The 16,769-nt window shown below is 44.8% G+C and overlaps 2 protein-coding genes across 3 annotated transcripts; one reads left to right on the top strand and one right to left on the bottom strand.

Moving 5' to 3' along the window:
* Window positions 1-4,712: 4,712 nt before the first annotated feature.
* On the bottom strand, window positions 4,713-13,483 carry Gcc1 (GRIP and coiled-coil domain containing 1). Of its 2 annotated transcripts, none has more exons than XM_063241236.1 (3): window positions 13,294-13,483; window positions 7,953-12,204; window positions 4,713-7,271 (listed from the first exon to the last, which is right to left on the bottom strand). In XM_063241236.1, exons 2-3 carry the CDS (start codon window positions 8,982-8,984, stop codon window positions 5,976-5,978), a joined length of 2,328 nt encoding a protein of 775 aa, XP_063097306.1. In that variant the 5' UTR covers window positions 8,985-12,204; window positions 13,294-13,483; the 3' UTR covers window positions 4,713-5,975. The 2 variants fall into 2 exon arrangements, with proteins under 2 accessions (XP_063097306.1, XP_023423082.2); XM_023567314.2 differs by having other exon boundaries at window positions 12,973-13,386.
* Window positions 12,704-15,789, top strand: Arf5 (ADP ribosylation factor 5). The gene is made up of 6 exons (XM_013158383.3): window positions 12,704-12,886; window positions 13,412-13,492; window positions 13,824-13,933; window positions 14,373-14,444; window positions 15,058-15,183; window positions 15,304-15,789. The coding sequence occupies exons 1-6, from the start codon at window positions 12,820-12,822 to the stop codon at window positions 15,388-15,390; spliced, it is 543 nt and encodes a 180-aa protein (XP_013013837.2). The 5' UTR covers window positions 12,704-12,819; the 3' UTR covers window positions 15,391-15,789.
* The last annotated feature ends 980 nt before the right edge of the window (window positions 15,790-16,769 follow it).

The raw sequence follows: 16,769 nt of genomic DNA, 5'->3' as shown, positions 1-16,769 counted from the left end.
TTTTCTTTGTTTGGATGCTTTTTTTTCTCTTTAAAAAAAATAAATAAAATCAAATAAAAAGACATTCTAGACAGAAATAAAGAACACCAACAGAAAGAAACCACCAGGCAGGGAAAGCAATTAAACAGAGGGGAAACACAGGAAACCATCAACAAGTAAATATCATGACAAAGGGGCTGGGGATTTAGCTCAGCGGCATAAGCACCTGCCCTGCAAGCAGGCGGTCGTGAGTTCAATCCCTGGTACCGATAAAAATGAAAAAGACAAAAAAAAAATTAATATCATGACAAAGGTAAGCCAGTACATATCAGTTATAACCATCAATATAAATAGCCTCAACTCACCAATCAAAAGAAACAGACTGGCAGAGTGGATCAAGAAACAAGATCAAGTGGGATTCATCCCAAGGATGCAGGGAAACCTTGTGTTATAGTTTGTAACTGTTTGTCCCCCCCAAGGCCTCATGTAGCCACAGAGGCATGCTTTTCATAGATGGACTTCTAGAGTTTATGATTCATTTGTGGTCCAATGCTGGCATTATAGGTGTGTGTTATACCTACCCTATGGTGGGTAGGCTACATATAAGGGACAAAGAGTCCTCTCCACATGCTTCTTCCTTTTGCTCTTGTTGTTTTTGATAACTGCTGCCTCCAGGAACTGTTGCTCCTCTGCTACACCAGCCTCTTTTGGAGCCAGCTGATTATGGACTGAAACCTCTACACATAAGGAGCTAAATAAATCTCTTCTTCCTTAATTCCAGCATTGGGTATTTTGTCTCAGAAATGAGAGAAAAGTAACCAACACATCATCCTAAATAACCAATGGATCACAGATGAAATTAAGGAAGAAAGTAAACAATAACTACAACTAAGCAAGAATGCAGATACAACCCACCAGAACTTATGGGACATGATGAAATCAAGACAGAAATTTATAGTGGTAAATTCTCACATTAGGAAAATGGAGTGAACACAAATTAACAACCTAATGTTGTATCCCCAAACTTCTACAAAATGAAGAACAAGACAAGCCTAAAGCCCATACATTGGAGGAAATTATAAATATCACATTAGAAATTAATGCAATGCAGACTAAGAAAATCATACATATAGTTAAGTAATCAAAGAATTGGTTCTTTGAAACAATAAATATAAACCCTTAGCCAACCTTATCAAAAAAAAGCAGATTCAAATCCATGCATTGAGGAATGAAAAATGTTGTATCACTAGAGATTTTTTGGAAACTCAGAAGATCTTCAACACCTACTTTGAAAATCTTTACTCTTACATGATGGAAAATACAGAAGAAATGGACAGATTCCTAGATATGTATGAATTACCAAAGCTGAATCAAAAAGATAAAAATTCTGAATAATATCAATGTTAATGACATTGAAAATGTAATTAAAATTTACCAACACACACAAAAAAAGCCCAGGTCCTGACAGATTCACTACTGAATTCTACAAGAAATTTAGAGAAGTCTTAATGTCAATAGTCCTCAAACTCTTTAATGAAATTGAAAGGGAATCAATACTCCCTAACTCATTCCTGGAGGCACGTATTACCCTGATACAAAAACCCAAGAAAGACCCAACCAAAAAAGAACTACAGGCCAGTCTCTCTAATGAACATAGATACACAAATCCTCAATAAGATACTAACAAGAAGAATGCAGCAAATCATCAAGAAGATTACACACCATGACCAAGTGGGATTCATCCCAAGGATGCAGGGATGGTTCAACATATGCAAATCAACAAATGTAATACACCACATCAACAGAGCCTAAGACAAAAATCACATGATTATCTCAATAGATGCAGAAAGGGCTTTTGACAAAATCTAACACTCATTCATTATAAAAAAAAAAACCTTATAGAAAGTATATGGTCTTTACCTCAACCTGATAAAAGCCATCTATGACAAACCAACAGCCAACATGATACTAAATGGACAAAAACTGAAAGCTTTCCCTCTAAAATCAGGAACAAGACAAGGATGTACACCATCAACATTCTATTTAGTATAGTTCTGGAAACATTAGCCAGAGCAATTAGACAAGAGAGAAATAAAAGGAATGAGGACAGGAAACATAAGAGTGAAATTATCATTATTTGCAGATGACATGATACTCTACATAGAAGACCCAAAAAACTCCTCCAAAAGACTTCTGGATTTAATAACCAAATTCAGTAGTATAGGTAGATACAAAGTCAACACTCAAAAATCAATAGCATTCCTGTACACAAATAACAAACTCACTAAGAGAGAAATTAGGGAAACAATAGCATCCAAATACTTAGGAACAAATCTAACAAAGGAAATAAAAGAGCTATACATTTAAAAGTACCGTACTCTGAAAAAGAAAATCAAAGAGGCTATCAAAACATACAAAGATATCCCTTGCTCATGGATAGGAAGAACCAACATAGTGAAAATGAAAATGACCATATTCCCAAAATTATTATACAGATTTAATTCAATTCCAATAAAAAATATCATTAGTCTACCTCATAGAACTGGAGAAAACATTCCTAAAGTTCATTTGGACCCAGAAGAGATCTAGAATTACAAAAACAATTCTGAGCAACAAAGGCAAGGCAAGAGGCATCACCTGAAATTATACTACAAAGCTACTGTGATAAAAATTAGCATGGTACTGGCAACAACAACAACAAAAAAAAAATACTTGAGGATCAGTAGAACAGATTAGAAGATGTAACCACATCTACAAACACACTCAGTCACTTTATGTTTGACAAAGAGGCCAAACACGTTCACTGGAAGAAAGCTAGCAATTTTCATTGCACTGGAAAAACTGGCTCTCTATATGAAGACTAAAGTTAGACACAGGTCTTTCCCCAAGCACTAAAGCCAAAATGGACCAAAGATCTAAATATTGAAACAGAAACACTAAATCTACTGCAAGACAACATAGGAAGAAATCTTAAAAACATAGATATTGGCAAACTTCATGAACAAAACCCAAAATACACTGGAAATACTTCAAATAACAACTGGGATCTCATCTTATTAAAAACCTTTTGCACATTAAAGGAAATCACCAACAAAGTAAAAAGAAGTGCCTACATCTTAATCTTATGAGTAACTCCTTTGAAGATAATATGCAATGTATTAGCCATTGTTACTCTATCTTGTTTTCAAATTTTGTTATCGTTTTTGTTTCTTTGTCTTTAAAATTAAAAAAATCTCAATCAACACTGTATTAAGCAAAAAGAACAATACAGTAAGGTATTACATTACTGTATCGGACTTCAAAATGTACTACAAATCTGTAGTCATCAAAACAGCATGCCACCAGGTATGATGGTATCCACCTAATCCCAGCACTCAGGAGGTTGTGGCAGGTGGATTATCCACTGCAAGTTCAAGGCTAGGTTGGGCTACCCAGTAAGGTACAGATATAAAAACAGACACACAGACCAATGAAACACAAGAAACAGCCTAAGAGTAAAACCAAACACCTGCAACCCACTGACATTCAACAAAAGTGTTAACAGTCACCGAAGTCTTTTTAATCAAAGGTGCTGAAAACATCTCTCACTATTTACAAAACCAACCAAAACAGATTAAAGACTCATATATAAGAATTGAAAATATAAAACTACCAGAAGAACATATACTGAAAGTACTTTATGATAATGGAATAACAAAGACTTCTGAATAAGCTCTCAAGAAGTATAAGAAACAGAAGTGAAAGTAGACAGATGGGACTATATCAAACTAATAATCTGTTCAGTAAATGAATCAATCAACAGAGAGCAGAAACAACCTACAGAAGAAAACATTTGCAAATTACACTTTATTCTATAAAAACGAGCATGAGGAGTATTTATTAGAAGTACATGTAGGACACACTAAAGTGCAGAATGTAGGTGCTAAAGGAAATGAGGCAATACAAACTTCATTTTTGACAAGGAGTTGATATACAATAAGGAACCTCCCAAAAAATAGTGGAAAAAATTTAATAGACAATAGATCTAAACAAACATTTCTCAAAAAAGGCACATAAATGACCAAAAGGATAAGAAAAAAATGTTCAACATCACTACGCAATTGTAACTATGCATCTTTCTATTCAACCCACAACCACGTAAGAATAGCAACAATCACAAGATATCCTGCATTTAAAGAGACAAGATAAAGAAATGAAGGACGCCTATGAAGGCTGACCTGAGATACTTTTCCAGGACACAATGAATCCTGATTATAAAGATAAAAAAAATTCATCAACAGATTACTTCTAGAGCTTGAAACAGAAATTGTGTATCAAGCCAGTCCACTAAAGCCATGAGAATGCTTTTTCCAATGTAGCTGCTTTTACACAAACATATATACAAATTCCAGTCTAAAAAATTGTGTATTACTGAGGTAGTTAATATACTGAAGTGCTGGGCATGGTGGCACATACTTGTAATCACAGGACTTGGAACCAGAAGGAAGAGAATCACAGCAAGTCCAATGCCAGCTTAAGTCACACCGTGAAGTCAAGGCCAGCCTGAACTACATAGTGAGACTCTGTGTCAAAAAACAAAAACAAAAAAGTATGTTTCTGAGGTGTTTCTCCCCAGAGTCAAATTATAGATTAACAATAAAATATTATTTTCAATCTTTTTATTCACCATTTCTATTCACATTCTATTTATATTCAGATATGCAGATATCATTAAAGACAGGTCAAAACTCAGGTTTAACAATTCCATAGTTTATTTTCATCTCAACACGTTACTTCTGTTTAAACACAAACAAGGTCACAGACAATCTCATTTACAACATTGTGACTCAGTCTGCTATATCCCAAAGCCTCACAAAGCAGATCTTTATGACAAAGTAACAGACAGATACATGTATATATAACAGTCCAAGCATCGGTCTTTCAGGCCAAAGTTCTCTGTAACCAGCAAGAGTGGGTGAGAAAATAAAAGAATAGGACCCGAGTTTCTAGAGACCCTCCTCTCCATTTATGAATAAAGCTACCCTCCAGGGCAGAAGTTACCTCTCCCCAGCTTCAGCTGAACTTCCATCACTTTCTTAGGAGGGTCATAGGAATCTTTTGGAATCTTCTATAGCAAATCTCTTCTTCCCTGTCCTTACAAAGCAAAAGCAGCTAGTAGCAGTTCTCAGTGGGAACTGCTTTTACTCAACCAGGATCAGAGCTTACCTTCAGAATGCCACACAGTAAGAAGCTAGGATTTTCTCTCTTAATGCAGGTTCAATATTAAGAAGACAGTGAAGTCATTCACTCATAATCTCTAGCCAACTTTAGATACATTAAGGCAGAGAGAAGTGAGAGAGATCTATTTTAATCCTGCTCAGCCAAAAGCAGGTCATTCAGGAAAGCCCAGTGATCAAAGTGGTGCTCAGGGTCCTCTCTAAAACAGTCAAAAGGAATGTGTTATTAGAATTGCTTAAGTCATTGCAGGTCTAACTAGACCAAGCCTCCTAGTTCCAGGATGAAATCACTATTTGTTAGTTCTAGGGACAAGCAGATAATCTGCCACTATTTCAAATTTTCTAGCCTGCCTTATTGTCCCGAGAGAATTAAGACAGCAATGGACTAGACTGACTGGGATGAGATGGAGGAAATATATGGAACTCCTTTTGGAGTCACAAGTACACCTACTCCTAGCCCTGCACTAGGAGCCAAATATTAAAACAAAAGTCTTAATTTTAAAAGATTCTCACCACTTACACAACTTTTATGCCTGTCTTAACCCCTCCGCCAATTCCCTTCATATACAAACAAGCAAAAGATGCTGTCCCAACACTTTTAGTATCTCTACTAAAGCAGCATTAATGGCATTTGGCAGAAAATCCCATCCCACATGAAGACTCCTCTGAGTTCAACACACTGAAAAAAAAGATAGTGTTAGAGAAAGGACAGTGACAATCAGAGCCTGGCCTTTCCCATATAAAATAGGCACAGAGATTCAGGAGTCAGTGAAAATATTATCATCTCTTGCCAGAAGGCCACCAGCTACCACTGGTTGGGAGTCTCATTATCACTTTTTTCTCTTCTGGACTAAAGTGTAAAATAGTCAGGATGGCTGTCAGAGTCTGCTGGCGCCCCAAGCTGTCAGGCAAAGTCAGGAAGCGGTAGATGATGTTTTTAAGGTACTCTAGGTTGGCTCCCTCTCTGCTCTGGTCCCTGATGTTCTTTTCGATGTGGCTCTGCAAGGCTCCAACTTCCTCACGATGCCGCTCCCCCTCCTCCAAAATTCGATCCTGCAACTGGTGCACCTCCACTTCCAGCCTGTGTTTCTGCTTCCTCAATGATGTGATCTCTACCTCCTTGCGAGCCAACTGCTCAGCATACAGAAAAAAAGTGGGTTCATTGGCCACAGCAAGTTGCAGTGCTTGGGTTAGGCTATCTGGAGAAGATGTGTCAGTGGGATCCCTAGGGCCCCCACCACCCACAGGGCTTCTGCGACCTGACAATCCAGAAGACAAGGCCACAGAACGCAATTGCTCCAGCTCCAAATCCTTCTCAGTGAGCACAGCCAGGGCTCGGTCCCGCTGCTTGTGCAGTTCCTCTTCCAGTTTCAGCGTACGATCCCTGAAGTCCAGCTGGCTGCGTTCCAGCTCTTGTCGGTGAAGCTGCTGCAGTCGGACCAGCTCCTGCTTCCAGTCCTCAGCCTCCTGCTGGTGCTGGCGCTCCAGCTCCTCACACGAGAGTCGGAGGGAGATATACTTCTCCTTCAGCTCTGCAAGCTGTTCCTGCGCTGCCTCCAGCTCCTTTGCCAGGTTCCCATCTTTGGTATTCTTGCTCTTGAGCACGACTTGGGCCCTCATCTTGTAGCGCTCAAACTCTTCCTTTAGCTGTTTCAGCTCCTGTTGGTAATAGAGTGCAGTAGCCTTTTCCCCATCGGCAGCCTCCGAGCTGGGCATTATCTCCAGGTCACAGAGCTTCTCCACATCCAGCGTCACCTGGCTTTTCCTGGCTGCAACCTGCAGCAGCCTCTTCAGTTTCTCCATCTTATCCTTCAGGACATTGACATCTAGACTGGACTCATCTGCATGGCTATCAAGAGGGGATCGACTGGAGGCTGCAAGAGCCAGGGTCTTGTTCTCCAGATCCAGCTGCAAAATGCGCTCCTTTAGTTTCTGGATGGTCAGTTGGTCTTTCTGTTTAGTTTTCTCATAGGTGCCCAGCAGTTCAGATACTTCAGATATCTGACTTTCTAAGGCTGCGACCCTCTGCTCTTCTACCTGAGATTGCTGGCGGAGCTGATCCTCTGCCAAAGCTGTCTACAAAACAAGGGAACAGACAAAAAATGCATTCAGAGAAGTCACAAAGCCCTACAGACAGCTTTGCAGGTGGGGAAGCTAAAGTGTCACAGAACAGTAGTGGGATGGCCTAAGGAATGCTTACTACTAAGCTCCTTTGTATATACGCTATTGTTCAGCTGTAGTTTTCCAAAGTTCAAATATAAATTATGCTCCTGCTGTCTACCTTGTGCTTCCCCAAATCCTATTAAGAAATCATATAACATTATTTTCTAATATGCCTAGAAATTCAAAACCTCTATAATAAAAGGATACACTCACTATAAAACATTGTTTTCCTAAAACAACCAAATCTTGACTGAAAGTAAATCCAAGATGTTAATTAGGTCACTCTACCCATAGGTACATAGCACTAGATATGCACACTCCCTTGCACTGTATAGCTACAATTACTATGCTTCACAGAGCACAACTGGTAGTATCCTAAAGCCCAAAAGCTCACAGCCCTCTGGCTCAGACCCAGCCACACTCAGAAACTCCACATTCCATTGAAAGGAAACATTGTAGATACTATTCAGACTGCACAGAACAGAATCTCCCAGGTCTTATTTTTCCGGGTGCATCAAAAGGGGGTAGGGGAAAAACACCCTATTTCCCACTTTGGGCTAGTGACTAATGTTTGAAGGAAACATGAATACTTACCTTTCTTATTTCCTGCTGCAGCTGAGCCTGGAAATGGCTCTTAAGGCAGGCAGCCTCTTCTTGAAGTTCTTGCAACCGGGGATCTGGCCGATTCTTCTCATCTCGAATGGCTTGTAACTCACCTTTCAGCTCCTCCACCTCACGAGTCAGCTGCTTGGTCTGCAGTTCAAATCCTTCTATCTGATCAGCTGCATAGGCCCGCCCTGCCAAGGCTTCTCGGGTCTCTTCTAACCTAAGTTCCAAGTCCTGGCGCTGGGTCCTCTCTTCCTGCAGCAGTTTCTGGAGCTCACGCAGCATCAAGGCATGGTCACTCTGCTCTTGGGCCCGATCATGCTGTTGTGTGATAAGTCGGGCTTTGGTTTCTGCTATCTGTTCCTGCAGCCCCTTCACTTCTCCCTCTAGGCGGTCCCTCTCCTCCTCTGCCTTTTTATTGGCTTCCTCTAAATCTTGTTTCATCTTCTTCTTGTCGGCCAGGTAAGAAGCCTCCATGCGGGACTTTTCCTGTGTGACTGTAGCCAAAGAGCTTGTCAAAGTAGCCAACTGGGTCTTCAGCTGGTGCAGTCTTTTGTCCACCTCACCACCTGCAAACGGTCCATCACCACTGCTACTGCTGACGCCACTCTCTGACCCACTAGCCTCTTCGGACTTCAGAGGTGGTGGTCCACGAGCCAATCTGTCATCCTCTACACCAAAATCGCCCTTGGTGCTTGTGAGACTGGCTGTGGTATCCAAGCTAGTGGCGGTCCCGGCGCTATCCTCGCTATGAGTGGAGCAGCGGTCATCCACAGGGTCAGAAAAGGTGAGACCTGAAGCCGGGACACCTGCGAGGCCCGCATCCGCCTCATGGGATACCGATAGCACCTTAATGCTGGCCTCCAGAGCCTCTTTCTCCTTAAGCAAACTTTTGTAGGCGCGAACCACATCCTTAAGCCGAGCCTGGTACTGGAGAAGCTGCTGCTTCTGCGTCTCTATGGTCTCCAGGAGGTCTTTCTTGCTCGGGCCGCCACCAAAATTCATCCCAAACTTCTCCATGGAGAATCCAAACGGGTTCCTCCACTTGAGAGTTCTGGCGACCCAGGAGAGGTCCGCGGAAGACGCGAGGGCCTGGAAGCAACGCGGAGAGACCTATTCCGCCACGGACCACACACTCGTTGCACCCTACTGTCTCAGACCGATGCAAGACAGGTGACAGCCTGGCAGAAGCGGCCGCTGGGTGCCAGGCCCAGAGCGGACAGCGAGTCCTACCCTGGAGGCGGGGCGATGCAGGAAGCACACAGCCAAAACTCTCCCGCACTGGTCCAGAAACAGCTCCACCCCCTCCGGCCACAACAACCCGGGCCGGCCCCCTCGGCCCACAGTCGGCCAAGGGTTTACACTGAATCCAGTCCCATCATTACTTCCTAACTGCCGCGGGCAACCATCAAGGCGGTTCCGGGTCCGCTGGAAGTGACGACAGCGCAACGCCAGAGGCTCCGCCCCCGGGGAGCCGTGTGGGCGGGGCTCCTCCCGCCAGGGGGTGGAGGCGGCCTGTTTAGAGCCCAGCTGGGCTGCCAGCTATACAGAACAGCTCTAGGAAAGAGTGAAGCAAGTGCAGCTTTGGACACTAGGCGCTGGTTCGGCAAGCTGGCTCTCTGGCTACATCAGCGAGCATCGGGCGGCGGAAGGGGGAAGGGGGGGAGGCGACGTAGCTCTGTGTTCATTGCAAACATCCGGGTGAGACTTGTCCAACTGTTTGGGATTCAGGACCTATGTAACCCAAAGGACGATGGTTAAGACTCTTATTTGGACCAAGGAAAACTGCAGTCCTTTTGAGCACGGTACTTGGCACCTAGTTGGCGTTGTAGCATTATAGTTGGTTCCTCTCTTTAGTTCCTCTAAATAGCTTCAACAGGTAAGAGAGGGCAATGGATTGCCACGAGGCCATCCTAAATGCCAGCTATATGTCAGAAACCTCACAAGTCTTGCTAGTCTTTACAAAATTCTGTTCAGAGTATCGTTAGCGCTATTCTACAGATGTGGGAACAAAAGTCACAGAGAAGTTAAGTGACATGTTGAAAATCATGTTACAACTAGTAATGCTAGGCACAGTCAGTCTTTCAATGTACCAAGAGATACAAAGGTGACATGGAAGAGACCTCGAGGAACTTAGAATCTATTAAGAAATAAGACATGCAAAAAAAAAAAATAGGTCCCTTTATCAAACCAGTATGTATGAGTATATTCAAAGTGGTATGGAAGAAGAGAGAGATCTGTCTAGGGGAAGCTCAGAGATCTCAGGGAAAAAAAAACTTTGGGATTTTGAAAGATGAGTAATGATTGCCTGTCTAAATAGGGATGAAGGAAACCAGCATTCTAGGCAAATGGAAGAGACTGCAAAGGACTTATAGCTATCAAAGAGCCTGACTCATCCAGCAAGCATAAGAAGAATCTCGAGGCAGTATCTTAGGTTATAGAAAGAAGGTGACAATAGATGGGCCTAGCACAATAGGTAGTAAGCATTTAAATTTTATCTTGGGTGACAATAAAAAACTAAAAGATTTTAACTTCAAGGGATGGGGGTATCATTAAGATTTGTATTATGGAGATACCTAAGGGCAGAAGACCTGTGAGGAGTCTCCTATGAGCTGGTTTTGAAATAGGACAGTAACACCGATGGAGAAAGAGCTGATAAGAGCTTAAAATGGTGACACTAGCTCTGTTATTATATTGGGAATTGTGACGCTAGCTCTGTTATTATATTGGGAATCTTTTAAATGTACTCTTCAACCTTGTAGGAGCCTTAAGAAAATAACTCTGTGACCAAAGAATAAAGTCAAACAATTACACCTGAGTCCAAATGCCTGTTCTATTACAGACTTTGCTGGACAGGAGGAAGCAGGTTCTGAGGTTCTGTTCAGACCAAGTTTCTTAGTAGCCCAGCTAACATCAAGATGTGTTTCACAAAACATTGACTGGCATCATCTCAATTTAATCTTTACTGTAATCCTGAAGTTAGAACAAGTGCAAGTTTCCTTTTACAAATGAGACTTGTGGGAATTGTTGAAGCCAAATCCTCAAAAAAGGGCAGAACTGATATTTTTCTTAAGGCCTGAAACAGGGCTGACAGATTTTTTTGAATAAAGGCTTTTAAATTCTGAGCTCAGCTCACCTCCCATAAGTAACTGATCCTCAAAGCCCCCTGGAAATCCAGAATAGACTGTCCTAACTCCACTTCAGTCCAGTTCAACCCAACATGTATTTATTAAGCACATATTAGATGCCTGACATCAACCCAGTCTCCACTACAGAAGAAATGTATATTAATTCCCATCTAACTACTCTCCTCTGATAAAATAGAGAAGGTTACATGTAAGTTCTGTATGTCTAGGGAGACAAAACCTTCAGAAAATGTTGGGTAGGTATACACTGATGATCCAGATCTTACTTCAGAAAGAACAGCTATCATCAAGAAATCGAATAGTAACAAATGCTGGTGAAGACTTCAGGAGAAAAGGAACCCTTCTGCATTGTTGGTAGGAATCTAAACAAGTACAACCACTATGACAATCAGTATGGAGACACTTTCAAAACCTAAAACAAGAAATTCCACTTGACTCAGCTATTTATTTTTCTAGGTATTTTCCCAAAAGTTAAAGACATTATATTACAGAGATACATACATGCCATGTTTACAGTAGCACAATTCATAACTAAAGTTTGGAAGCATTCTATAGCAATGGATTAATGGGTAAATAAAATGTGGTATTTACTACTGGTCTACCATAAAGTAGGAAAAAACAAAATCATAGAGACATTTTTAGGTACACAGGTGTACCTTGATACCATAATATTAAGTGAAACACACAAGCTTGAGAATCACATGGTTTCACTTACATGAGAAATCAAAAACGTAAGGAGCAAAATAAAAGACAACAGGAAATAGGGAAATCTTTTGCAAGTGAAAAGAGGACCAAGAGATGAAGAGGGGAGGGAAGAGTTAAAAAGGGAATGAAAAAAGAATTGAGATGTGTTATGCACATATGCCAGCTCCACAGAAGGAATGTAATCATTATGAACATCACACATATACAAATAATAAAAACTGAAAAAAATCCAGATCTCCACGTGTGTCAGAGAAGGAACTTAAGAAACGCTGCCTGGCCAGAAACCAATAAGCACCATTCCTAGGGAGATGGAGATGAAGGCAGAGTTCTTCAGGAGTAAACCAGTGACACCTCTCCACAGCTGGCCGTCCTCCCGCTGATTCTGCTGACTGCGATAGGAAAAAGGCATTTTAAGTAACTGAGGAAGCAGCCTGGGTTCCCTGGGCATTTTCCTCCCTCATTCTGGCACAGTGCTGGAGTGATCTCCCCATCTGCTGCCTGCAGTCCTCAGCCGGGACCCAGTGGAGGAGAGAGAAAACTAGGACTCTTGCGGCAGCTTCCGCTCCCTGAACCGGGTGCTGTGCACTGCAGTTCCCGGATCTAAACCCGAGCCCAGCGTGGGTGGACCCAAAGCCCAAGGCCCAGCGGCCACCACCAAAGACAGAGGCAGGAGGCCACTGCGGAGCGACAAAACGTTTCCTCAGTCCTCCTTAGGCTCCGCATTCGGCGGTGGCAGGCCAGACTGGCTCGCCAGAAACCAGGGGCCGCCCGCACGCACCGCCCTCCCAGGCCGCGCGCACCCCAGCCGGGCTGCGGCGCCTCGCCCGCGTCAGTTTACCCCGCACCCGAGCCGGGGGCGGGGCCGCGTGACGTCGGGCGGCCCGGACGCGCGGAGGCGGCGGCGGCACCTCCCCTTTCTGCTGCTGCGCCCCATCCCCCAGCGGCCGGCCCGTTCCAGCCCGCACCCCGCGTCCGTGCCCGCGCCCCCGCCCTCGGGCCCCGCCATGGGCCTCACGGTGTCCGCGCTGTTTTCGCGGATCTTCGGGAAGAAGCAGATGCGGATCCTCATGGGTGAGGCAGATCGAGCGCTCGGCCCGTTCTGGGCCGTCGGCCCCGGCGCAGCCCTTCCGCCCCCGCATCCCTCCTGCCCCGCTCACCTGGTTCTCTGACCTTAGTGGCCCGCCTCCTAACCTGGGGGGCCCCTGTTCGCCAGCGGGTGCGGGTCTGCAGCGCAGTCCCGGGGCCTGGAATCGGGAGCTGCGGGCCTGGGTGGGGTGAGCTCCCTCCGCCCCAGCCCGGCTGCTAGGAAGGGAGGATTCCGCCCTTGGAGATGACTTTTAAAAGGAGCTCGGGCTTCCTCCCGGGCGACTCACCTCCCAGTCCCCTCCCGCCCCTCGCCCACTTTCGTAGGAGTTGGCGCCGCCGTGCCCGCACCCCCCGCCCCCACCCCAGGCCCGAAGGTGGAGAACGGCGCGCACCTGGAGACTCTCGGGCTCTCCGCCCCCGACCCCGGCGGCCGGCCTGGCTTTTCCCTTTCCCTGGTCTCTAGGGGGCTCCCTCGCTCCCTCTCCATTCCTGTGTCACTCTCCTTTGCAGTTGGTTTGGATGCGGCCGGCAAGACTACGATCCTCTACAAACTGAAGTTGGGGGAGATTGTTACCACCATCCCCACCATAGGTGAGCCCTGGGCAAAGCAGGGAGGAGCTAGAGCGCTGTTGTGGGCTTTCTCGGTTTGGGTCAGCAACCAGTTCTGCCCAGACCCTTATCTGGAGCTGACTGTGACACCAGATACCACTACTGGTGAAGTGGGTCACAGTATCCCTGTGTGGCAGTGGTGCTGGAGGCGGGGTGCCTGTGGCTTGCCCCAGGGGCCTATGTGTTGATTGCTAGTCCCCCTGGGTTCCACTCTCTAACCCTTCTGGTTTTGTGCCCCTACTGAGATCCAAAGAGTTTTGCTGAGTTCCTTCTTTAAGAACTGTTTCTTATTTTTCCCCCATGTTATCTGCAGGCTTCAATGTGGAAACAGTGGAATATAAGAACATCTGCTTCACAGTCTGGGATGTGGGAGGACAAGACAAGATTCGGCCTCTCTGGCGGCACTACTTCCAGAACACTCAGGTGAAATGTGAGGGGCACTCCCCAGCTCCAGAGAAGAGGTGTTAGGGCTAGAAAGACAGAGCTGTTGGCCCAGAAACTCCTTCCTGCCTCTTCCCCACTTTGCTTGGCTAGCCTCTACACAGCCTTCAGAACTCACCTTGGTCTTGTTCAGAGTCCTAGCCACCTTAAAGGTCTCCTGGGAAGCAGCGTTTTGAGGCCACACTGCCTGATTGAGCTCTCAGGTATCTTTCTCTGGTCCTTTGTGTGTTAGGTAGACTGCTTCTTTGAGGGTAGAGGCTGTGTCCTATGTAGTGTTGTCTGTAATTTGCACAGTGCCCTTTAAGGTTGCTAAATAAGGAGGGCTATCACAGTTGAAGATGAGAGAAGAGAGAAAGTGCCACTTTAGGGTAGTGCTAGGTGAGAGTGGTTGCCTCTCATTCCGTTCTTCCTTTCCACCCAGGGCCTCATCTTTGTGGTGGACAGTAATGACCGAGAGCGGGTCCAGGAATCTGCTGATGAGCTCCAGAAGATGGTGAGTACCCAGATCTTTGAAAGTGAGTCCACGGGGTGGACTCAGATCTCTATGGTGGTGTGGGAGTCAGGGAACTCTCCACAGTCATGGAAGGTAGGGAACTTGGATTTCTTTGTGGACCCTAGACAGTATTTCTCACCCCCGTTTGGGATAGGACTGACTTTTCCACAGTTGTCATGCCTTTATATCCAAGTCTGAAAAGTTGGTAGGGAGAAGGGAGTTACATGTGGTAGAAAAAAGTGACACCTCATATGCTTGCTTTTTCTACTTAGAAATTTTGTCACTTTGCCTAGAGCAAGTTCTCAAATTTTTGACTTTAGACTTTAGAATTTAGACTTTTTCTAAACTTTAAGGTTTAGGTCAGAGATGGTGAATCTTTTAGAATTTTCAATGATAACAAACAGCCCACTGCTGCCCGTGTGCCATGAGTTCGTCATTACTGGCTGAGGTGGCCTCAGCTCATTTAAAATTTTCTCTTGTGTTCAGCAACAAATTATATGGTACTGTATTTTTCCTGAAAAGAAAATAGATGGGGGCCTCCCCAACACAGCATTTGGGAGGGAGCCTGGGGACCCCTTGGAGCCACAGTTTCTACCCTCTCATCCCCTCTCAGCTCCAGGAGGACGAATTGCGGGATGCGGTGCTGCTGGTATTTGCCAACAAGCAGGACATGCCCAATGCCATGCCCGTGAGCGAGCTGACCGACAAGCTGGGGCTACAGCACTTGCGCAGCCGCACGGTGAGGGTCCCGCCCTTTCACAGTGAGCCCTGCCTGTCCTAGAAAAGCCACAGGCTGGGGCAAATGTAAAGATGCCCCCTTTCTCCCTGCTGCTGATCTTTTTTTTCTTTCTTCCCACAGTGGTACGTCCAGGCCACCTGTGCAACTCAAGGCACAGGCCTGTATGATGGGCTGGACTGGCTGTCCCATGAGCTGTCAAAGCGCTAACAAGCCAGGGGCAGGCCCCTGCTGCCCAGAAGCTCCTGTGTGCATCCCGGGGAAGACAAGACTCTCGGACTCCTCAGGCAGTGCCCTTGCCTCCTCCACTCTTCCCCCCACAGACAGGCCTCTGCTCCTTCTCCTGCCTGCATGTTCTCTCTGTCGTTGGAGCCCAGAGCCCTGCTCTCTGGGCATAGAGGGGTCCACCCTCCTGCCCGCTGGAACCTATGGAAGGGCTTCCTGGCTAAGGCCTCCTTTTCCAGAAGAGGAGCAGAGATCTGGGTTTACTTTTGTTCTTTTCTGTTTTGAATATACCCTTGGGGCCAGGTTTAGGGGGGAAAGTGAGGGCTGTGGGTGGTGCTATGATGTGAAACTGGATATTGAGTAATAAATTTGCTGTGGTTTGTACTCAGTGTTGTGTGTGGCCTAGAAACCAGGGGATGGAGACAACATGGGAAACAGTTAACATAGCTGAAACTGCAGGGCCAGCATACATATGCATACACCCTCATCTAGTCCAGCTTCTCTCTTTTTATTCTTAATCTAAAAACACTGGTGGGGGTTGGGGGGTTCAGTTGCTATTTCCTAGGACCATAAGCAGAGGATCACAAGATCAGTTTTATATTCCATACACAATATATTTTCCATCCTTCTAGTTACATAAAGCAATAGTTCATCATTTTGTATTTACACACGGGCAGAGATACGCATTAAAAATATGGAACCTGAGCACATTGCACAAAATTAATTCTTCAGAACTAGTCTAAAACCCTATGATATGCATCTTTAAAATTTCCCAAATGATCTGGTGCTAGTCAGAATCTTAGCCTTGTTATACAAAATCCTGGTGGAGAGTCAGGGATATAGCTTAGCAACATGGCATTTGCCTGGTGAGTACAAGGCCCTTTACACAAAAAAATTGTGGTAGAGTTGGGATTACCATGTCTTAATGGACTCCACTGGGACTCTTAACTATATAAGAGGATCCCATCTATAGAGGATCAGAAAGTGCATATAAGGAACTAGGACTGTGGTTTTCCCTTGGGATCCAACAAACATGAAATAAAACCCTTCATTACCCCCTTCATTTCTTTTTGTCTTTATTCCCCTTTCATTTCAAGTTTCTGGCCTGGATTTTGTGCTTTTCAGGGAATGTCCCAAAGACCACTGGACAATGGAGCCTCCTTGGAGGGGAAAGGCTGATACCCTGAAAAACAGCTCCAGCTCTCCTGCCAGCCAGCTGACCTTCCCACCAGGAATACAGCCAGGATCTCCCTCCACCCAAGCTGTTTTTACCATGGTTCTGAACCAGCCCTTTCCAATTCATATGAGTCATTTCATTCTTCCTGGTTATCTTAAGGTTTCCTTACACTCCTTGCAAAATATTT

The sequence above is a fragment of the Cavia porcellus genome, unplaced genomic scaffold (genome assembly GCF_034190915.1).
Source record: "Cavia porcellus strain 051 isolate PalLab524CR breed Dunkin Hartley unplaced genomic scaffold, mCavPor4.1 scaffold_2, whole genome shotgun sequence".
NCBI classification, from domain to species: Eukaryota; Metazoa; Chordata; class Mammalia; order Rodentia; family Caviidae; genus Cavia; species Cavia porcellus.
This window is presented reverse-complemented; position numbering and strand designations above follow the sequence as displayed.